General features: G+C 52.6%; 1 protein-coding gene across 8 annotated transcripts in view; it reads right to left on the minus strand.

The window, feature by feature from the left end:
* Cacna2d2 (calcium voltage-gated channel auxiliary subunit alpha2delta 2) overlaps positions 1–22,140 on the minus strand; it is a 130,180-nt gene that overhangs the window by 47,924 nt on the left and 60,116 nt on the right. For all 8 annotated transcript variants that reach the window (XM_020174390.2, XM_074059006.1, XM_020174389.2 and 5 more), the window contains exon 3: positions 17,453–17,569. In XM_020174390.2, coding sequence (XP_020029979.2) covers positions 17,453–17,569 — 117 coding nt within the window. The remainder of the gene's footprint in view (positions 1–17,452; positions 17,570–22,140) is intronic.

A 22,140-nucleotide genomic window follows, 5' to 3' on the forward strand; every position in this document is an offset into this window, starting at 1 on the left:
CAGCCGTCTCCCTGGAAAATGAGACGCTTCTTATTGAGATAATGAATCGCTTCATTTAGATCCAAATTAACCTCCCCCAATTACCCCATTCTCTACCACATTTCACCAGATCGAAACCCCTCTGCCTGCACAGTCGAGTACACCGCCCTCTTCGAGGCCAGGTCACGTGCATCCCAAAGCCACAACAGTTCAACAACCTCAGCTGGGCCAGCAGGCAACCTCCCTCAACAGGTCACGTTTCCTTTTCTTTCTTTTGGGAGTGGGGGTGGGGCAGGAGGGAATGGGAAGCTTGATGCAGCTGCTGCTCTAAGGACTGGGAATTTTTATTTTATTTTTTTAGCTTGTTCTTTGAAATAAGGATGCAATATGGGATCAATTTTTGATGACAGTGAAGTAAAAGGGGAAAATAGTAGCAATTTTCTCTTCTGAACATGCCCTATTTAATGGAAGGATGTCAAGGTGGAGTTTTATCTGGAGGAGAGAGGGCCTGGTTCCCAGGGACACACGGTCAATCAGAGATGCCTGGCATGATCTCAGCCTGGGGGTGGCAGGGCACCTCCTCACATTTCCTGTGTCCCCCATTAGGGGGTTGCCAGGGCCCCAGAATGGGGGAGGGAGAAACTGAGCTTCTGCCTCTCCTCCCCTGGCATTGGGATAGACCCTCCTCGCTTTGTGCTCTGCTGGTCTCAGCCTGCATCAGGATTCTAGAGCTGGGACCCCAGGGAATCTGGTGTTAATTAGGGTTATAAAATCCTGCCCAGCTGGTGCCACTGCCTTTGTGTTAAACCTAGGAAGCTGAGCTTCAGTTGGCCTGGAGTTGGTGGGGTGGTAGGTAGGGGTGTGTGGGGGCAGTGGGATGGAAGTGGGGGGTTGTAAGGGATGGGGAGGGTCAGGATAGGGGTAAGGTAACAGGGCTGAAGTCTGGACTAGCAAGACTAGGACAGTCAAGGCATCCTGCCCCTTGTGTGGAGGCTCAGGATGGAGAGGTGGGGAAAGGAAGGGGGTGGGGGTGGAGGTGGGGATGGTCCTCAGAGAATACTGTTAGAGAACTGCCACACCCCCACATCCTTTGGGTCAGCAACAATTTGCTGGGTTGTGTGGAGTCAGGAGGCCTTGCTGGGTGCTGGGGACTCACCCCTACTCTAAGGTGCTGCAAACAAGGTTCAGGCCCAGTGCTGAATGGATCAGGGGCCAGGGTTCTGGCTGCCAAGGCCACATCTCTACCATGAAATCCACACTCCTAATCGATTTACTACAGAGTCCCTTGAAACCTGGGGCACCCCCCACAGTGCCTGGGGCACCCTAGCCAGCACTGACCCATCTCTCCTGAGGTTCAGTCATCTCCGGCCATCTGTCTTCCAAGGCCATTTTCCCCTTGCAGTGGAGGCAGTAATGAGACAGAAAAAGCACACCTTGAAGGCCTGTGTAGTAAAGCTACCAACATCTTATCATATACATGCAGCCACACCAGACAACTCGTGACCTGCAAACATAGCATAGGGGCATGCCAAAACCCACAGGCCCACACAGACCCACCTGTGTACCCGCACAAGCACGGCCCCAGCCCAGGTGCAGTCCTTGCAGTCAATGACTTTGGCTTCACACAGGGGGAAACACATTGGGCTCTCTCTGGCGTTTTTTTCCATTCACCACCCACAAACCCACTAAACACAAGCAATTCAAGACCCCAAATGTGATCTTCCAGAGTCCAAAGCAGTGCTGGCAAGAACAGGCCTCAATGCCTTCTTCAGAGTCCTGCACAAAGCAGAAACCAAGAGGCCGGACAGTCCCTGCTCCAAAATGTCTGCTGACTCGGGGCAGTGGAGGTGTGGCAGACTGGGTCTCTTGTCCTAGAGCCCGCCTGTTGACAGATGCTGCCCAAACCGTGCCTGCCACTTCCCTTCCTTCCCCGGCTGTGCCCAGGCCTCTGAAATAATTAGCAATTCTGCTCCACAAAACGTCGGCCCGATGGGATAATAAACTCCAACATCTGTCAGAAGAGCGAGCTCCTATGGAATTGCCAAGAGAAACATTTTTCTCCTCATTCAATTCACATTTAAATCGAAAACAACCCCTCCAAGTCTGCGCCAGGCCTGCGGCACGGGGCTCCGGGAGCCCACAAGCTGTTCCTGGGCATGCAAAGAGGCTCCGATGAGTGGCGATCACTCACTCAAATTAACAAATCATTTTATTTAGAAATGAAGAGAATTTGTAAGTGACGGATGGCTTCAGGGCCACTAACGAGGAAAGAAGCCAGCCATTGGTTTTGCTGTTATGCAGGGTGGGCAACCCCATGTCCCCCTAGCAGAAAGTCCTCCCTGGAGAACACAGGGCATGGGAGCCAGCACTCTCCAGTTTCACAACTGCCCAGTATGATAGACGAGCTAGGTATCATGTCCCAAGTCTGTGGTGGGACACCAAGGGCCAATGAAACACTCAAGGTTCCCAGCTGTACATGTTGGCCTGAGAAGGACACAGGCTCCACTCTGAGAGAACCCAGCCAGGGCTGGATCTGCCCAAAAATGTTGTCCCCAGATCTGCAATTCCACCTTCGGGCTAAGAGGCCAGAGACCTATTTGAGTGAGTCCAGGGTTGGGTTTGTCTGTGGAAAAGCCTTGCCAACATAATTACTCCTGAAACAGGAGTTCTGGACACTCGTGAGGGCATATGCTAAACTTGTTTATAAGGCCACCCACTCTGGTCCAGGTTTCCTTGAAGTCACTTGGGACCTGATTTGATTCCTCTTTGTCCCTCCTTGGGGCAGGGCTGGGCCTTTGGGAGGCTCAGGGCAGGGCCCATCTCTGACAGCTTCCATGTTGGAAATATTAAGAGCTACTGAGACAAATCCAGAAACACCCTTGATGTGTAGAGGGGTGTGGAGGGGCAAGAAGACAGAAGGCCTCTGAGCTGGCAGTAAGAAGGATGCACCATGAAAGGCCAAAGAGTATACCATGAGAAGAGATCCCAGGAAGGAAGGACAAATGTTGGGGTTAGCAGTAGTGGCCTGGTTGAGACTTTCATGCCCCCTGGAGGCCACCTTCTTAAAAGAGGCCCAGGAACTGTTTGTTCTCCCCACCCTGTTATGACTGGGAGCTCAGGGGTTCCACTGTGGGGAAACTGGTGGTAGGCCCCATTGTGGGCTTCAGGTTGCCCCTACTGAGGGGAGATCACATAAGAATGGGAGAACTCTGGAAACTCCAATGCTCTGTCCTGAGTCCCACATGAGGAGACCACCATACAGTGGGATCAATGTTGAACCTCAATGCGAGTCCTGGGTACATGCCCATGGAGGCACACACACACACACACACACACCCCGGGAACGGATGGTCTGGGATGCACAGTGCACATGTATTCCATGCACACATGTGTGCACATCTATCTTCAGGCCTTCACACAGAGGCACGCTCTGTGATTATAGACAGAGATGGGGACATGTGTGCCTAGTTTTATCCACATGCATTTGTGGGTGCTTAAAGCATGTCCACCTAAGAGTCTGTGAGATGGCCATGTTGCTGCAGCAGGAATCTTGAAGTTGTAGAGCTGTCCCTTTTCTTCCCCTTCTACCATGCACATCTCTCAGTAGTCTCTGTCACTTAGCCATACACACAGATATATATATCTACTTAGCACCATGCCTGACTGCAGATGGGCACATCCCAGCCACCTGACAGTCCTCCATGAACTCTAAACTGCATGCAGAGCTCTCTTTTGCTGATATCAGCCACTGTTCAGGATGGCCTGCAGCTGGCCAACCCAGAAGATCCAGGGGAGCACCTCTCCCCACCTATACACAGACACCACTCTGCAGCTGTCTGGAGAGGGTGCTGGTGCTTGGGCTCTTGGGAGGAGCAGGGCTGGGCAGTGGGAGGGGAGACCACACAGAAACTGTGGGCTCAGACCCTGAGCCAAGAGGAAAGTCCATTTCAGGTGCCAGGTTTGTACTTGGGGTGTGGAGGTACTGACACCATCTCCCTGACTTCCTGCTGTCTCTGGACCATCAGATCCCTAAGTGCAGGTCCAGGTCTGCCTCTGTCACTGTGGAGGGCTAACATCCTGCACAGGGCCTGGCATACAGTAGACACCTGGTGGGTTCTTGGGGAAGGGACAGATGGGTGGCGCTTGACATGATGGGGTTCAGGGAGGACCAAGATATGCTGCAGTAGGAGGAAGAACTCTCCCATATTGCCTGTATTAGGTTTGGGAATTAATGGGCCCCACAGAACCAACCAGGAGATGACAATGCTGTGAGAGGCAGAACCATAGTCTTGCTCCTATTGGCCAGAAGAGGCTGCACTTACCCCATACCCACGGGGATGTACAGGCTCCTCTCCTGTGATCACCTCTAGCCTAGCCTACCATTTCCAGAGCCACAGAGCACCAGCACAGGAGCTCTGCACTGGGCACCGCACTAGCATACAGTAAGTAGGTATTCAATACATCTGCAAAATGAACAAGGAACACCTTTGCCTCACTTCAAGAAGCTACCAGGGCTTCCAGTGTCTGGGGTTTCAATCCCCACGTTGTGCTCAAGGCTCCCACTGCATTTTCTACCTTCTTGGTGCTGCTCTGCCCCACCTTCCACCCAATTCACCCTGTGGAGCACCTTCCTGCCTTTGCAGCTGGGAACTTTGCTTGTGCTGTGCCCCTGAGTGGTCTGCTTGCCCCTCCTCTTAGCCAATTCTAATTTCACCCATTCCGGTGGGCCGGAGGGGGGGCCTTGGGCTTATGAAGCAGGACACATGGAAGGAGTGTCAGGGGGAGTGTGGTGGGCAGGCTGGAAGGCATCTGTGGAAGCCTTGTTCTAGCCCCTTCTCTGAGGCTTTCTGGCTATGTTCCTTGTCATTGCCACAGGCTAGCAAGGGAGAGCAAGGTGAAAAGGAGGAGCCCTTAAGAGTCGAGGGTCTTCTGGTGGTGCCCCTGTTCCTTTGTCAGGGCTTGGCTAGAGTTCTGAGTCCCTGAGCATTTGGGGGCATGCAGGGGGGTCTGGCCTCTGCCATGGGGGTGGTAGAGATGTAATCTCAGGGGAGTAGCTCAGATGAACACATGGATGTACCTGGGTGAGTCTCTGGGGGCTTCTTGAGCTGGAAGACCTAAAATGGAGGTGTTTGACCTGTACAGGTATGGAGGAAGTAAGAGAGATATGGGGGGTAGTAACTCAATCCTATCTCCTGGGCCAGGCAGGACTTATGGGAGAAGGAGCCTACAGCAGAGTTCTCTAGAGGTGGAGCCAAGGAAACAGGCATAGGCTTCAGCAAGAGGAATCATGGAAGAACTTCCAGACACTTAATGAGTTCCAACTCTGAAACAGGGATCCAAGAACATGGTGGAATCTCTCTCCAGAGTCAGGGATAGGCAAATAGTTCACTGCCTGGGACACTGAAGGTAGACTAACTTTTTCTAGGCCAGGCCCATAATTAGAACTGCTGTTTTGGTTCCCTGATGACAAGGACCTGTGTCTTCAGCATCCTTGGGGTCCTGATCTTGTGCGCTAGGACCTGACATTGTATCCCTAAGCTCCTAGTTGGGAATTCTGCATGTGAAGCTTCAGTGACCCATTTAGAGACATCAAGATCCATGGCACCAACCCTGGGCTCTGTTGGTTACCCAGCCTGTAACCAACAGGCTCAGACATGACCATGAGGCCACCAGAGTTAACAGCATCCTCATAGGAAAGAAGGGGGCCCTTTCCACTTGGGAAGGTCCCAGTCTGTTTAATGAGTGTATGCTGTGTCTTTAGCAACATAGTGGGAGCACATGCAGGGCTCTTGGAAGGTGGTGCCATTCCTTCATCTGGCAGGACCCCCACATGGACTGGGGTTGGAGTCCTCAGAAATGCCTTCTCCAGCAGAGTTGGGAAGTAACAAGAGGGTGGCCCAGAGCAGAGGGCAGCAGGCAGCCTCCCCAGAGCCAGACCCTGGTTCTCTGAGTCCACCATGGAGACGCAGCAGGCCTGACCTCCACTCCTAACCCTTCCTCCATCTTGCCTTCTAAGAGGAAAAATCACAGGGAAGCAAACCTTGAGGGGAGAAAAGAATGTTTTTAATTAAAAGTTTAAGAGAATTCACTTCCTGAGGGAGTTGCAGCAAGAAAAGGTGGGGAGTCAGAGCAAGGGAGAGGAGGAAAGTAGGCCACGCCAATGAGGGTTTTGAGCCCAGTCCTTCCAGTTGCCTGGCTGGGTATACTGCAGCAGCGGGCTCTGTGCCACTCAGGGCCCTGGGCAAATGAGGCCTCATCTGGCAGCCTCTGATTGTCCATCTGGAGAATGGGTAGGGGATCAGCAGTGGTGGCTGGGCCAGAGCAGCACCAAGTTTTGGCTAAAACAGCTTAAAGCTGGGTATGGTGGCTCACACCTGCAATTTCAGCACTTAGAAGGCCAATGTAGAAGGATCAAGAATTTGAGGCCAGCTTGGGCTACACAGTGAGTTCCAGGACAGTCTGTGCTACTTAGTGAGACCTTGTCCCAAAACAGCAGCAACATCAACAAAACCCAATATAAGTAAATAAAACAGCTTAAACTAGGGCACTGCTCCCTCTGCCTGATCCAACCCTCTGGCTGGGGCTGTCATGCTTGGTCAAGGACTGGGCTATTTATGACCCACTGTGGGGCTGTACATGTACCCTGTCTACAGTTCACTGCCTTAAGCAGCTCCTGCCTGACAGCTAGACCACAGAAGCTACTCTGGCATCATGACCCCTCAACTCTAGATACCTGCACACAGCCTGCCTGCTACCTACATACCCACCACATGCAAGGCTGTGAGTGAGCAATGTCACTAAGTATCTTGTTAGTCTGATCCAGCTTGGGTCTGAGCAGTCTCTGGGTGTGAGCAGGGGCATTCCTGGGGTGGACCTGGGGTAGGCCTGTGCTATCCCTTCCTCCTGGCACTGGGAGGATTCTGACATCCTCAGGTCCAACCCACTGACTTATCAGGCTGTTGAGAGGGTGTGTCAGTGTCTATGGGGTCCTATGTGCAGGAAGCAGGGCCAGAGCTAACTTGTAAGATGCCCAATACCCCAAAATCTTCCTTCATCCCATTCTCTCCTACCTTTTTCTAAGAAAGGAAAAAAGTGAAGGAGAAACTATGACAGATGCAAAATTTTGCAAAATGAGCTAATTACACTGTAGTCACACAGGGAGATGAGATTGGCAGAAGAATACTGGATAAAAGGAGGCCCAGGTAAGCTGACTGGTGGCCGGTCAGTGTCACTGGGAGATTGGGAAGCCTGGCACTCCTTCCTGGCACTGGCCCCACTTAAGCTACAGTCACAAAACTGGGCTGCACTACTGTCCCTAAACTGAGCAAGATAGGTCATCTTTCTCTTGAAGTACCTGCTGGCTCCTCTCACCTGCTGGGTATGGAGACACAACATCCCAGGTGCTCCTGCAACTCATGTTGCCCTCCTTCCTCAGACACTTGGCACTACAGGTGCACAGAAAGATGATCTGGGACCCCAAAGCCCATCTGAAAACCAGCCCCAAGCAGGACCATGAAGCCCCAGCACTGGGAGCTAAGGATCCAAGGTACAGGCTGGGAAAAGCTGCAAGTCTCTTAGTACGCTGGGCAGGGGCAGGCACCTGATGCTTAACTAGAATGTGAGGGGGTCTGGTGAAAGGCCATGCTCTTCAAGCCCCATGAGTGTAAGCATTCCACCTTTGCACCCAATAAGCTTACTAGCTTGCCTCCTGGGGAGGGGACGTCAGAAGAAGGTAGGCAGGAGGCAGGTGGGAAAAGTTGTCTACTTCCTGACAATCCCCCTTGATTCCTGGAATTTGGTCCTCTCACCCTGCAGCCTGCTCCTGCCAAAGATCCCCTAAGTGCCACCTTTATCCACTCCAGTCCTCTCTTCTTCAGCACCAGGAGTCATTCTGGGCTATCCCTGCCTTACCCTGCCACAGCTAGCTCACCCTTGCTGCCTCACCAGATCCCCAGAAACCCTGATCTATTCCCTCTTCTGACAGCCGTGATGGCCTTCATTTCAAGTACCCCACTTCTTGTGCACTGGGGCCTAGCTGCATGCCCCACTTCAAAACTGGGAGGGTCTAACCTGGGCTCTTACCAGTTTACAGATGAGGAAACTGAGAAGAGAAAGGAAGTCACAGCAAAGACCCTGCAGCTGTAGGATGCTGTAACTGTCACCTCACCTTGGCCCTTTTGTTTCTTGATCCAGTTGCCTAGTCCTTGTCCAGGAAGCCTCTGTGTCCCAGGTGAGCCACCCTCTAGGATTCATTTCTGAAAAACCTACTTATGAAGCGGTGGTCTCCTCTCTGGTTCTCTGTTCCCCATTTATCGCTAAGAGCCAACCTCAGCACCCTCCCCAGGGCTGTGGACTTGTACCCGCTGGCTCAGGGCCTGCATAGCTCCAGTATGGATGTCAGCTTGCCTGGTTTATGGACTCCTCCAGTCCTCTTTTGGTGTCCCTGTCCCTTGCCTTGACCCTGCCTCACTGCCTGTCTGTTCACTCATCTGGCCATCTGCCTGACTGCTTAGGCCCCCCCTCTCCTGGGATGCTTTTGGACCTGATGACAAGGACACAGGGGAGAGAGGGCTGGGGCTGCAGGAGGTCAAAAGGATCCTGCACAGAGGGTGGGGCAGCCCTGCCCTTAGCCTTCAAAGGCTTAAAGATCACTTCTGCCAGAAAGTCCTCCAGGCTGTGCCAGAGAACTTTCTCTTCCTGGTTCCAGAGCCCTACCTGGCCCATACTTGGCAGTTCCGTGGAGGAATGAGTGGGTCACTGGTAAGGAACTGCCCATTGGTCCATTGACTCTGATCCTGCCCGAGGAAGGGCTGAACCCAGGCACCCAGGTGGCTGGAGGATGGTGCCTCCTGCATTCAGTTATCTCCGTAACTGGGCTCCAGCTGGTGTTGACACAGCAAACATGCTGTGACTCCCATTCACCGAAGAACAGAGTGGGCAAACACAGAGAGGCTGCAACAAAGGGCCGGCAACCGTGACCAGCCTCTCAAACATGGGCCCCGAGGCCTGTGTCAGGAGATGGAAGCATACAGCAACCTGGACAGTATTGCCCACAGAGGTATGAGCTGGAGACAGGCCCTTGCCAAGGCCCCCAGAGAGGGGAAGGCTGGCAGGAGGCCTCTAGCCCAGGGTTGGCCTACAGGCTGGGTGGGGCTAAAGGAGTATGTGTCAACCCGGGTCATGTGATACCTCAGGAGCATCCCTTCCTGCATTGGTAGCACTCTAGTGACAGATCTGTGAGGCTATACTTGTTCCCCCTATACAGGTAGGGAAACTGAGGCCCGGAGACTATGAGATTGCCAAGGGCACAGTGCTGCTTATGTTCAAGTTTAGGTGGGGAGCTGCAGCATACGGTGAGGTCCCTGATTCTCAACTACCTGGGCTCTGGGCCCAGTCACATGCACCAACTGGCCAAGATACACTTGTTTGAGCAGGGCTCATGGCCACAGGTTCTTTCTGGAGACTGTGCTTGATGAGGTCACTGACTGGGATCTCAGCTAGACCCCAGGAAGTTCCATGAACACCTCTATCTTAAGATCCATCTCATAGGGCTGGGTGTGGTGGCTGACACCTATAATCCCAGATACTGTGAAGCAGAGATTGGGAGGACAGAGGTTTGAGGCCAATCCCAGCAAATAAAAGTTAGTGAGACCCCACCTTAACCAATAAGTATGGTGGTGTGTGCCTGTGATCACAGCTAAGGAGAGGCATAATGAGGAGGATCTTGATCTGAGGCCAGTTTGGGCAAATCTGAGAGATCCTATCCAAAAAATAACTGAAGCAAAAAAAGACTTGGGGGCATAGCTCAAGTAGCAGATTACCTGCCTAGCAAGCGCAAGGCCCTATGTTCAAACCCTGGTATTGTCACACACACACAAAAAGGAACCACCTACTTCACAGTGCTCACTTTGTGTCTGTGCATTTACTCTGGAGCCAGGCCAGTGGGCAAAACACTCCCCACACACATGCAGGCAGGCACATGTGCAGTTCTTCACCTCTGGCTTCTGTACTTTGCCTTGGACCTTCTTCCTCTAGTACTCTCCCTTGCCTGGTTAAATCCTCCTCACCCCAGGTTCCCTAGGTTTATCACCTGGCTCCATACTTTGTGGCTTGAATCACATCACCAACACCTTAAGCAGCCTGCAATCCTGCAGGTTTATTCGCTCTGTCCCTGGTGACCTAATAAGGTGCCTGTACTCTGTAAGTGCTCAGTGCTGACTAAACAGAGGCTGAAGCAAGGGCACCTGAGCCACTTGCCTCCTCCAGTGAAACTTCTGCCTGGCACCACCACCCCTGTGTATGCCACCTTGCCACCTGGGAGGCACTATTCATTATGCATTTTAAGGCACAGAATATGTGTTGAGAGAGGTGACTGGCAGCTTCTAGAACCATCCTCAAAGGGACTATACTTAAGGATGTGCAGTTACCACTTCAGAGGTCAGGCAATGGGTCCTGACCCTGCCTTCATCACCTCTACCTCCCCTCTCCCTTGAGATATAGGTGCACTTTGTGGGTTCCCCTTCCAGCCCCCACTGCTTATCTCAATGGCCTGAGTTAGTTCTGTTTGCTCTCACTGCTAGGCTAGTGCTAGCCAGGAACTGCTACACTTTTGACAGTTCCTCCTGTCTCTAAGGCTCAGCTCAATTGCCACCGCCTCCAGGTTGTCTGCTTAGACTTGTCTGTTCCACAGTGGCTGCTCTGTACACTGGCACCCCATAGCCTGCTGTCTGACTCCTTGAAGTCTGGAGCCTGAGGGCTAAGATCAGCCTGGACTGTACATACCCCACCCTTCCCCAGTCCCCACACACAAGGATTTCAGAACAAAGGGCCAGACACTATTAAAAATCAATTAAAATTCTCACTTCTCTGATCCTAAATTAGTCTGGTTTGTCCCTGTGGCACCTGCAGGCCCTTTCCCGACACCTCCTAGCATCTGCCCCCTTTGCCAGCTATGACTCCTAGAGAGGTGGACATAAGTAGGAGGGGCTCTCCCTTTAGGAAAGACCTTCTCTGTGGCATAGAGTCCAGTGCACCCCAGGGATCATTTCCTCTGTCCAGCTGACATCACCCCTTAGTCAGGACAAAGTTACTTCCTGGTCTGACATATATTTGCATTCAGCCCTTTCCCTCGACCTTCTCCCATTTGGGAGAACTCAGTAGCAGGGTGTGTGTGTCTCATCTACCAGACTCTGGGGGCCCCAGGATGGTGTACCCCAGACCCGTATACCCGTCCTTTGGCTCACAGATGCTGAGGGATGACAGTGGCTCTTCTGAGCCCTTCTGTGGCCCCTGCACTGGAAAGGAGGTCCCAGGAGCAGTGCCTGCTCCACAGGGCCAACTGCAGGGACCAGAGAAGTGCAACCTTAAGTTCATAACCTGACCTTTCTTGAGGCCTGATAGGCCTGAGCCAGGCCCTCATCTCACCATCATAAGCTCAGGCAAAGAAGGAATGATGTTTTTCCAGAGGATCCTCAACTCTGCCCCAGCCATGCCTCACCTGCACTGTCTCACAGTGTCAGGGAGGCCAGCACAGCCTGGAAGCTTTGGGGAATCTCGGGATTCTTGGCCACCTCATTGGGATGCAGGCAGGAGAGGCCAGCCCCACACTCATGCCCACCAGTTATGCTGACTTACTCCAAAGAGTTAGTAGGTATGTGGAGAGTAGACAGCAGTTTCCTTCCCTTCCACACACACTCAGGCCACCTTCTCTGAGGAGTCCTCCCTGGCCTCCATTCCTAAATGGTGGCTCTCTGTCACTTCAGGCTACCTGGGATTTTCTGAGAACCTGCCATTACTCGTGCTCCCATTCTTACTTCCCTCTGGTCAGCTTTCTGGCTGCATCCCACTGGAGGGCACCCACACAACAGGTGCCCATTCATTAACCAATGCTTCCCCATCCCTGGGGGCCCCCAGACGGCTCCTCTGGGTGGCACCTTGCCAGGAAGCAGCAGCACTGTTTGGGCGAGGGGAGAATAATCAGCTGTAAACGCCGCAATCAGGGAGAAAAGGCTGCTTGGGCCCTTGGCACCCACGCGTGAGCCTAATTGGCTCCACGTGTCTGTAGCTCTTTTCAAGAGTAGGAAAGTGGAAGGGTCAAGATCTCTTAATGTTCATAATGGAAGGAAGGCAGAAGCCATCACCAGCCCCACATAAACACCTTTTAATTGCTCAGAGAAGGGTGGGCGGAGGCAGTGGGTGCTACAGGATCCCCTGTAGCCTGGTGTCAGCCCACCATTACTGTGCCTTTTAGAGCTTTCTGAGGCTGAAGTCAGACCTCAGAGATTGAGTTCCAGCAGAACCTGGACAAGGCTCCTACTACCAGGCCAGGCCTTGGTAGTAGGTGACTCGTGATGTGGTCTGGTCCTCTAAGGGCCAACCTGTCTGTCTAACCCTCAACAATGAATGCACTAGTGGACCCAGCTGAACTGGCCTCCAGTTGCCTCAAAGCCTGACTTTTCCACATGGCTGCCTCCTCCAGGTAGCCTTCCCTATTGCCCCTTCAGACTAAAGGGATCTTTCTCTTGCTGAGGCTGCTCCATTCCATCTGCACCTCTCTGAGGTTCCCCCAGGTCCTCTCTCTTGCTTGTGGGACTTTTATTCACCATGGTTGCATCTCTTGTGCCATTAAACCAGTGATTCTCAATTGGAGCAACTCTGTCTCCTGAGGAACACTGGGCAGTACTTGAAGATATAGTTGATCGTCATGAGCTGTTGGAGTGGTGTGCTACCGGTGTCTAGTGGGTAGAAGACAAGGGTGCTCCCAAATATCCTACAACACATGCAGCAGGCCCCACAGCCAGGGTTTATCCAGCTCAGGTTATCTTGGGAGCTGAGGCCGAGAAATGCTGCCTTAGAAAGAAAACAGTAAGTGGGGACTGGATGGAACATTCTCCTTCCTGACAAAGGAAGTAGCTTGCTCTCCAGCCCCTGGTCCCTACCTTCTGCTCCTCTGAACACCCAGCCCAGAGCCCCGTTCCTGAACAGACGCAGCAACACTGCCAACAATGCGTCAGTTTAATTGGGTTAAGTGGCCATTAGCGGCAAAAGCAGGACGACTGTGTGCACAGGGTTTTTAATTTTACTCTTTAAATGATGCTCACTCCCCAGAGGCCCCTGATGGTAGGAATGCTGCCCACTGAAGCCCCTAGAACCAAGGCCAGAGCTGCACCTCCCCTGCCCCATCCATGTGAGCCTGCTGGGTGAGTGTGAGAGGGGGCTTATTGCTCAAGAAAGAAACTGAGAGACAGGAACATTTCCAGAGTCAGTAGGTCATCTTAGAGCAAACTCCTATCTGAGGGGCCCAGTGCCCCACTCCTTTTCCCTCAGCCCTGTTCCCTCCCCTAGTGGTCAGCAAATGCTACATGGCCACTACTGGTAGTATGAGGAGGGCAATATGAGGGGGCAGTTTGTAGGGCCTGGAGCCCAAATGCCTAGATCTAAGTCTGGTTTTGCTGTGAGACCTGGGCCAAATGGTTTAACATCTCTGAGGCCCAGTTTCCTCACATGTAAAATGGAAGAGAAGTAACCCAGTGTCTTGTGGTGAAGATTTGGAGCAATCTGGGATGTTCAGGCTCATCTGAGGCCTGGCACTCAGAAAGAGGCCAGTAATCATGGAGAGGAATTACTTCTGCCATGGGAGAGGAAAAGTCTAGGTCTCTGAATCCACACAGAGCAACCTGTGGATAACTGAGAAATACTGGTCCTTCGCAGCACCCCTGGAGGACCTGATGGACTTGGTCTGAGATGGGGCCTGTCATGATTTTCAAAGCTCCCCAGCTGATACAACATGCAACCAGGAATAAAAAGCACTGCACCCAGGCAAAGGTACAAAGGCAAAGCATCTGGGAAGGTCCTGGCTCTTGGGACAATGGGCAGGACCCCAGGTAGACTGGTGATGGCATGTGGGCATGGGAGGAGGAGCAGGGGCTTAGTTCAGGACTGAGCTTCTCCACTGCTTACTTGTCTGAGGTGGGAGGTAAAAGGGCCTCCCTAGGAAGGCTTCCACCTTCCAGGCTGATGTCCTCAGAAACCTGCTCTAGCCATTCTCTGGGAACTACTAAGCCACATTGCCCTTGGCTTGGTCCCTGAGAGGAGGCTGGACTCCCCCTCTGAGGTGATACTTCACCTTATCTGAGGCAACGCCTCCTCTCATGACCTTTCCTCTGAGCCACACCACAAAGGTGCCAGGGACAGCACTGCAGGTACACAACCTTCAAGGACACTGTCCACACTACGGCCTTTAGGAACAATGGTCCCTGGAGTTATGAAACCCGAGATACTGGGCAGGGAGGGTGGGATGTCCCTATTTTATTTGTTTATTTATTTTGGGACTGGGTCTCACTATACTGAACAGTTGGCCTTGAACTCCCGTGGCTTTAGGAATCCTCCTCCTCAGCCTCTTAGGTTGCTGGGAATGCAGGCACAGAGTGGGAAACTGAGGCCTGGGACATACTGGTCTGAGGGCTGTATGAAAGCAGGGAGAGGGTTTGTCTTTCCCCGCTGTACCCCAGGACCAACACAGGGCTTGTCACACAGTAAGCCACTAGTGAACACTGGTGACTAGTTGGAGGGAGGAATACAACAAAGAAGAGATGACCTGAGAAAGGGTCCAGGTTCCAAGACCCCAGCTAGGAAGACAGGAACATTCTGATTTGGGTCTAACTCTGCCATGGTGCACTATAAGAGCTTAGGCACCTTCTTGTCCCTCCTGGGACTCAAGACACTAAGAGAGCAGCCACAGCTCAGAGGCTTGGGAAGTTAAAGTTCCAAGACAGGGTGCCCTCCATGTGTCCAAGGCTGAAAGCCCAGCATATATCCTGCACATGGGGATGTTGCTTGCCTGTGTTGTAAGGCTCTCAATCTGCTCTCCCTTTATTTGACTCTTGGCCCCAGAAACCCCCTGTGCAGCTTGGAGAAACATCTGATTGTCTCTGATTAGATGTGACAATGAACTTCTGTCCTGCATTGCTCATCTCCCTCTTTGCAAGCCCCAAATTAAAATTCCAGACTGGAGCAAGGGATTTAAATTGTATTACTGGATGGGGTCCAGGGAGAGAGCAACAATGGAATGGGGGGTGGGGGCCCAGCCCCCCAACATCCCTCCCTCCGTGTGTACTCAGGCCGCAAACAAATGAAAAGAAGAAAGGGACCAGAAACTTGATTAGAAGCAAATTTAAAACATAATGAAGATCAAAGCTCACTTTGAACAATTAGGACCAAGGAGGAGGAAGGGTGGTCCTTTACTTACTCTGCAGATAGGGGGTGGGCCTAGAGCCAAGGAACCTTGCAGCAGGAGGTCACTGGCCAGGAGTGCCCTGGGAGAACAAGGGCTATGACCTCAGTGCTTGCCTCAGGAACATTGTGGGTGTTTGGCTTGGAATCAGAGTGGCTTGGGTTTGACTCCTCCTCTGCCACATCCTGTCATGAGGCATGGCACCTCCAAGTCTCAATGATCCCCTCTGTGAAATGAGGTAGCAGAGCCTCCTCTAGGCTGCTGTGAGGATGACTCATGGTAGACTAAGTACCTGGTGAGTGCTGAGTCTATGGGTGCCTTTTCCCATCATTTTTTTCTTCAAGTGTTGACTATGTGCCAGGGCATGGACTAGGCTATAGACATAATGGAAAGGAGAAAGACATCTGTCCTGCCTCTAGGGGAAAGGGTCCAGCACATGGAGTGCAGGGAGAGGTTTGGGACCAGGACTTCAGGGCTTTGATCATGTCCCCAATCCCTGCCACCCCCAACACACACACATACAAGCTAGCAGGGTTGGTTGTTCCTCTAGGGTTGGGCTAAGGGGCTGCAGAAAGACTCCAACCTGTAGTTCCTGAGGAGGATGGCAGGGGGCTGGGTTCTGGGTGTCTTTTGCTGCCACCACTTACACCCCCACACACCCATCCCTGACAACCAGTTCTGAAGCTGGGAGTGACCAACCTAAAGACCTGAAGGACAACCCTTCCCATATATACCAGAAGGTTTCAACACAAGTTTGGGCTGGGCACTGTGCAAACAAGGGGGCTGGAATGAGGCAGAGACAGGGAGACAGAGAACAAGAGAAAGAGGGCCCATTTTCAGAAAGGTAGTGTGTGTGTGTGGGTGTGGGTGTATGTGATTTGCTGGCTTAGAAGGTGAGGGATGTTTTCTCACAACTGGTGAGAGACCTTTGGACCCCACTGAGTAGGCCAGTCTCTTCCTTTCCCATAACCCCAGGTCACACAACAGGCAGGAGACCCTTTGAGGGACAGCAGGGCCCAGCTCCTGGAGAAGGGGACTCTGATTATCTCCTGGGACCTGGATATGGGGATTTGACTTGATTCTGCTGGTACGCTAGCCCAAGTCTGGCCTGGCCACAGTTGTGAACAGACTTGCTCATTAAGAAAAACAAAACGAAACAAAACCAAACCCAAAACTGCTTTATTGAGATTTAATCCATACACCAGCAAGTTCACCCACACAAAGCACACAATTCAATGGTTCTTAGTATATTCAGAATTGTGCAACCATCACTACAGTCTAATTTTAGAATATTTTCATCACCCCCTAAAAAAACCCTGTACCCACTAGTAGCTGTCCCCTCCCCTCTCCTCTCGCCCTTAGCAATCACTAATCTACTTTCCATTTCTGAGAATTTGCCTGTTTTGGACATTTCATAGGAATAAGATCACACAATATGTGGCCTTTTGTCACTGGCTTCTTTCACTTAGCTTTATCCATGCTGTAGTGTGTATCAAGGTTCCATTCTTTTTTATTGGACTAGGCTATATTCCATACAGGCTGGGGAACTCAGATACCTCTTGTCCACTTACACACAACCAGCTCAGGTGCTCTGAAGCTCCAGATGTCCCTCTCCACCTGCTGTCCAGGGGTTGGGCTGAGTAGCAAGGTTTTGTCTGCTTTGTCAGGATAGCCCAGAAGGTCCTGCAGCCCACGGAACCTCAGGGCCTTAGAATTGCAACCTCTAGTATACAAGGGAAGACTGAGGCCCAGACAACACAGAGAAGCATTTGAGGTCCTGGGAAGAGCAGGACTCCAACCTCCAGCCTTACATGGCCATGGCCTTCTCTATGGGAGTATCCATGGTCCCTTGATACTCCCTCCCCAGTCAGATCCTATTGCCCACCCCAGGACCAGAAACTCTACCATCGATAGGTCACTGTCCTGGTCAGATGCTCATTCAGGGCACCACCTATAGACAAACTAGGGGACCCAGAGGAATGAGATGACACCAGGCCCAGTATGAGGGAGAGGCAGGGCTGCCCAGTGCCAAGAGTCCAGGTCTCCCCTCATGTGGCCTGCTCCAGATAAAATGATCCTGCTCCTGCTACAGCTGCCCACAGTCCCCGTGGGCACAGCCCTGCCAATGATGGTCCTTTCTAAATTCAGAGGGCCAAGGGCTGTGTGACAATGGAGGGCTGGGATATTGCTCTCTGTCAGAGCCACTCCACTTGTCCTTTCCTTAATGCCCCCCAGGCCTACCTTCAGGGCCTGCACCTTTCTGTCCAGCAGGTTCTCAATGTCCCCTGCCACCTTCTCCACCAACTTCTGAGGCTCGTTCTCCTGCACCTCAAACAGGTTCCGGTTGTCCTTGTAGATCTGGAAGGAAGCAGAGGCCAGGGGTGAGGCCAGAGTGGCTCTACATTGCTATGCCATGGTACCATACACCCTCCACAGGGTTCAACTCAGCTCAGCCCTATTCCCATAGGACTCTGAAAGAGCAGAGTCCAGGCTGTCATAGTCTCAGGGTACAGCAGAATTGGGGCTCTATAGCTTGCATTTGGAATGAGGGCCCAGTTTGGGCTGGGTCAGTGTTTGTAGTTAATGGGTCCAAGTTGTAACTGCCTTTTCTGGGCCTCATGGTCCTCTCTTCAGGGGCCATGAATACCACCCACTGACTAGCTCAGAGTAGCCAGAGCATCAGAGGGGGAAGGACAAGAGGCATGAGGCAGAGTGTGTAGGGGAGATGGAGCTGATAAGCACATACCACATAGCCACATCCTAATGCAAAAATGTTCTCATAGCTGTGCATATATACACCCACACCCACAGCTGCACATGCACCACGAACATATACAGCTACTCCTCCACACAGCCCCAGGCATCTTTGCCCCTTTTTTCTGGGGCTGCCCCAGGGCATTTGCAGAAATTGTATCAGGAGTTCTGGGTGCTTCTTGGGCTCCTCTGTCATTCATCGCACAGAATATGGGGGTGGGAATTATGAAAGAAGGGCCAGTAAGGGCAATGAATCTACCCATTCTTCTTCCTCAGGAGTTGACTCTGAGCACAGATGCATGTGACAGTGTAAATTGAAGGTGTGTGTGTGTGTGTGTGTGTGTGTGTGTGTGAGAGAGAGAGAGAGAGAGAGAGAGAGAGAACTCAATACAGTTTTCTGTGCATGTCCTGGCATATGGGGGGTAGGGGGGGAGTAGGTCTTCTAATCACAGTCTGGGGGCTTGCATGTGAGTTTTAGAAGCAGATTTCTTCAGGGAACTTTGTTCATGCACACATGTGTATGTGTGTGTAATATGTACCATATACCCTATATATGTCTCCAGCCCTGACTGTGTCCATGTGTCCATTCAGGTGGCCCCAGGATGTCTGTGTTCCAACCCGACTCCTTTACTACCAGAGGTCACAGGCAGTGCTGCCACTATGGAGTCATGCCACAAGTAGAGGGACTTGGAGACAAAGGGGAGGTGATAAGGAGAGATAAGGAGGTGCAGAGGCAGCTGAGGAGAGACAGGCAGGGAGATAAGGTCAGGAGAGTGATAGAAGATGGAGAGATAAGGGCTCTGTTATCTGACAGGAGAATGGGCTGCAGGCCAGGTGCTGCCACAGCCTCTGCCCTGCTGCTTGCCCAGCGCCTGGTAATCCAAGGGTTAAAGCAGTGCAGAAAGCTGGCTTAGGCAATCTTCTCCTCCTCCTGCCACCCCCCCCCCATCCCTCCCGGCTTCTCTTTTCTTTTTGTCCTTCTCTTAGAACAAAATAATTTGTGGTGAAGTCGCTCCTTCCTGCAGAGCCATGGCAATTAGGGGTCGAGTTGCAGGGCCTGGCTGTATGGCTAGGGAAGACAGAGGCCCTCAGATAGAAGACAGTGATGGAGACAGAGGGTGAGGTGAGATAAGGAGACTGGGGTCACAGGGAAATGCAGGAAGCCTGTGTCAGTTGGGGAAACTGAGAAGCAGAAACGGGAGAGGACAGGTCAAGGCCGCGTGAGTGGCAAAAGCTAGGGCCCCCACCTGCCCTCACCCATCGTTTCTGGGTTCTAAGACATTAAAAACACCCCCTTTCCTTGGCTTGGACCATAGCCCTAGGTACCACACTGCTGAAGACTTTGCAAAGCAGCACCCCACCCCAACTCATGCCAGCAGGGGGCGCAGCTGTCTGACTTCCTTAGGGCCAGAAATGAAGTGGCCACACCTGACTCCCCTGTCAAGGTCATTCCCAGGATCAGAGGCGTCTGGACTATATGAGTCTCCTGACCTCTCGCCTGGGGAAGCCTAGAAATCCCTCCCCAGGAGCCCAGTGTACCCCTTACAGCCTGCGTGATGACTGGGATGGGGTCAGGGCCTGCAGAGGGAGTAGATAACCATATGCCGGGCCATATCCCAGGGCCCCGACAGGTGACACAAGGCTTAAAGACTTTGCCAAAAGTCACCCATCTCTGCACTTCAGTCTGATATATTAATGAGAACTCAGTCCTCACCTCACAGGCCAAGGACAGAACAATTCACGTTTTGCAAACCCTGTCACTACTGCTATTGTTTAAGGTCACCAGAATTCTGTAGAAGGAATCACAGTCCCCTCCCCACCTCCATTCTCTCCCTGCTAGATCTTCCCACTGAGGACTGGCTGTCTAAACCTATCAGCTTCCATTCCTTAGTGGCCAACCTCAAGCCCCACTCCTCTCATCTCCCTCCCCCAGCTACTCTGTCCTCATTTCCAAACACCTCAGCTTCAACCCTGGAGGTGATAACAGGGGAGCCCAGACACAAGGACACCACTGATAGCCATAGCCAGCTCCTTTTCTGTCTCCCCAAGCACTATATCTCTGTGCAGTGAACACTCAACAAAGGCATATGCCCAATTCCAGGTTCAAGAGCAGAACTCTAGGGCATAGATTTGATTCCTCTACTTTTGCCTGCAGCTGTGTAAGTCCCTGGAGTACAGGGATACCTCTGCCATGATTCTTTCCTGTTCTACTCCTACCCAAGGTCACACCATGGTCTCCTGCTGGCCCCTGGGGCTAGAATTCAAGGCCTCTCTGGCCCATCTACTGGTCATATGCCTGCGGGCCTCAGGTCCTGGCCGGTGCTGATTCCCATCTTCACACTTATGCTAATTCTATCCCCTCTTCTTCTCTGCCTTTCCCTGCCTGGTTAAATACTTCCTAAAGTGAGAGCAGGGGAATGGGCTAGAAGGGGTTTTTGGTGAAATGAGGGCAGAATCCCAGAATAGCAGGGTCAAGCTGCCAGTCCAACCTGTTCTCATCCCCAAACGGGCCCCTGGTGCATGATCCTCTCTTCAACATTGCCCTGGACCTGCTCTACTTTCCTGGCTTCCTGGATGGGCCTTGAGACCTGAGCCTGAATGACACAGTCTAGCAGATGGTTCCACCCCAGGAGATAGGTCATCCTCACTGTGATGTGATCCAGGGAGGTGCTTCCTTGCTGGGGCCCAGCAAGGAGCCCAGGAGAGCTCAGGGCAACCACAGAGCCTGGACCCTACCCAGAGATAGCTTCCCTCTAGGGCCAGCCCCTAGCACTGGCCCCTGAGGGGACAGCAGGGAGATGGCAGAAAAGCCAGGGCACACTAGGTGCAGGGCCTCAAAAACCACAGCAAGACCACCTGCTTGCTAGTGTTCTTGGCCCAGAGAGTTAATTGAAAAACTCACAGCAGCACAGTCTTGGAGGCCCCTGCCTCTGTCCAGGCAGCCAGGTGGAGGCCAGCAGATCCACAGGCAGCCATAATAGGGAGGAAAAGCTGGGCCTTCTTCCCATAGAGGATAGTAGGATGGTGATGGAACAGGGCAGCATGGAGCCAGGTAGGCATGTGGGGGAGGGCAAGAGACAGTGGCAGAGGGGCTGAGGCCATGGGGGACAATTTAAGGGGCTGATTGGAGTCCCTCGCTACTCTCAACTCATACCGTGTCCTATGGCCATTACTCACGGGAGGTGTCCTCCTCCCTGGAGGACACACCCATCCCCACAGATGGATACCTGTCCTTCCATCTCTCCCCTCCTCCCTCACATGCCAGCTCCGACTCCAACCCACTCTGAGCTCTAGCAATGGTTTTGTTAAGGGGCCTAGGGATTTTCAGGGCCTGTGAGGGCTAATGTCTCTTCAGGGTTCCCAGTCTCGTACCCAGCCTCCTGCTTCCCCAGGCAGCTCCACATAAGTTAAGAGGTGAGTCTGGAGGGATGCCTGTAGGAACAGTGACCTCGGACAGGAAGCCTGGACCCAAAGGACAGAGGAAGCTGGTCTCATGTACATAGCTCTCAATAGTCCTGACTGGGGTGGGGATGGGGGGTGGTGTGCAGGGTCAAGCTGCTACCAGCCTCAAGATGCCAGGAACACAGAGGCAGCCACTATAGGAAACAGATGGTCTCAGGACAAGTAACACGGACAGGCCCCAATCAGAGGTCATTTTACAAAGTGTCAGAAAGCCAGTAGCAGTGGGGTAGGGACCTGAGCCAGCACCGAGCTGCCCAGGGTGGGGAAAGGAGAGGGAGGAGGGGGGTGGATGGACCATGGATGCCATGGGAATGGCCCCATTCACTGTTGAGTGTTGGCTCTGGCCACCCTGGGACAGGTCTTCATACATTTGACCTTGCTGATCTCTAATAACCCTTGAGGAGAGAGGAAGGTTCATTTTGGTCATCCCCACCTAGCAGGCAGGAGACTGAGAGCCAGAGGTGAAATTCCTTGGCGAAGCTGGAATCTGAACAGGGCCTATCTGGTACAACGTTTTTGCCCTTGTGCTCTGTGTAGTTCAGAACCCTCTGTTAACAGTCATTTGAAGGTGAGGCCTTTGGAAAGGGGGCATAAAGGATGAACTGGGACTCTGGCTGGCCTGGGGAGGCTTGGGACAGATGTGGGAGACCAGTCATTCTGGAGGGGAGCAGACAGAGGACTGGTAGAACCAGCTGGATCCTCTAACCAACCAC

The sequence above is a fragment of the Castor canadensis genome, chromosome 17 (genome assembly GCF_047511655.1).
Source record: "Castor canadensis chromosome 17, mCasCan1.hap1v2, whole genome shotgun sequence".
Taxonomy (NCBI): Eukaryota; Metazoa; Chordata; class Mammalia; order Rodentia; family Castoridae; genus Castor; species Castor canadensis.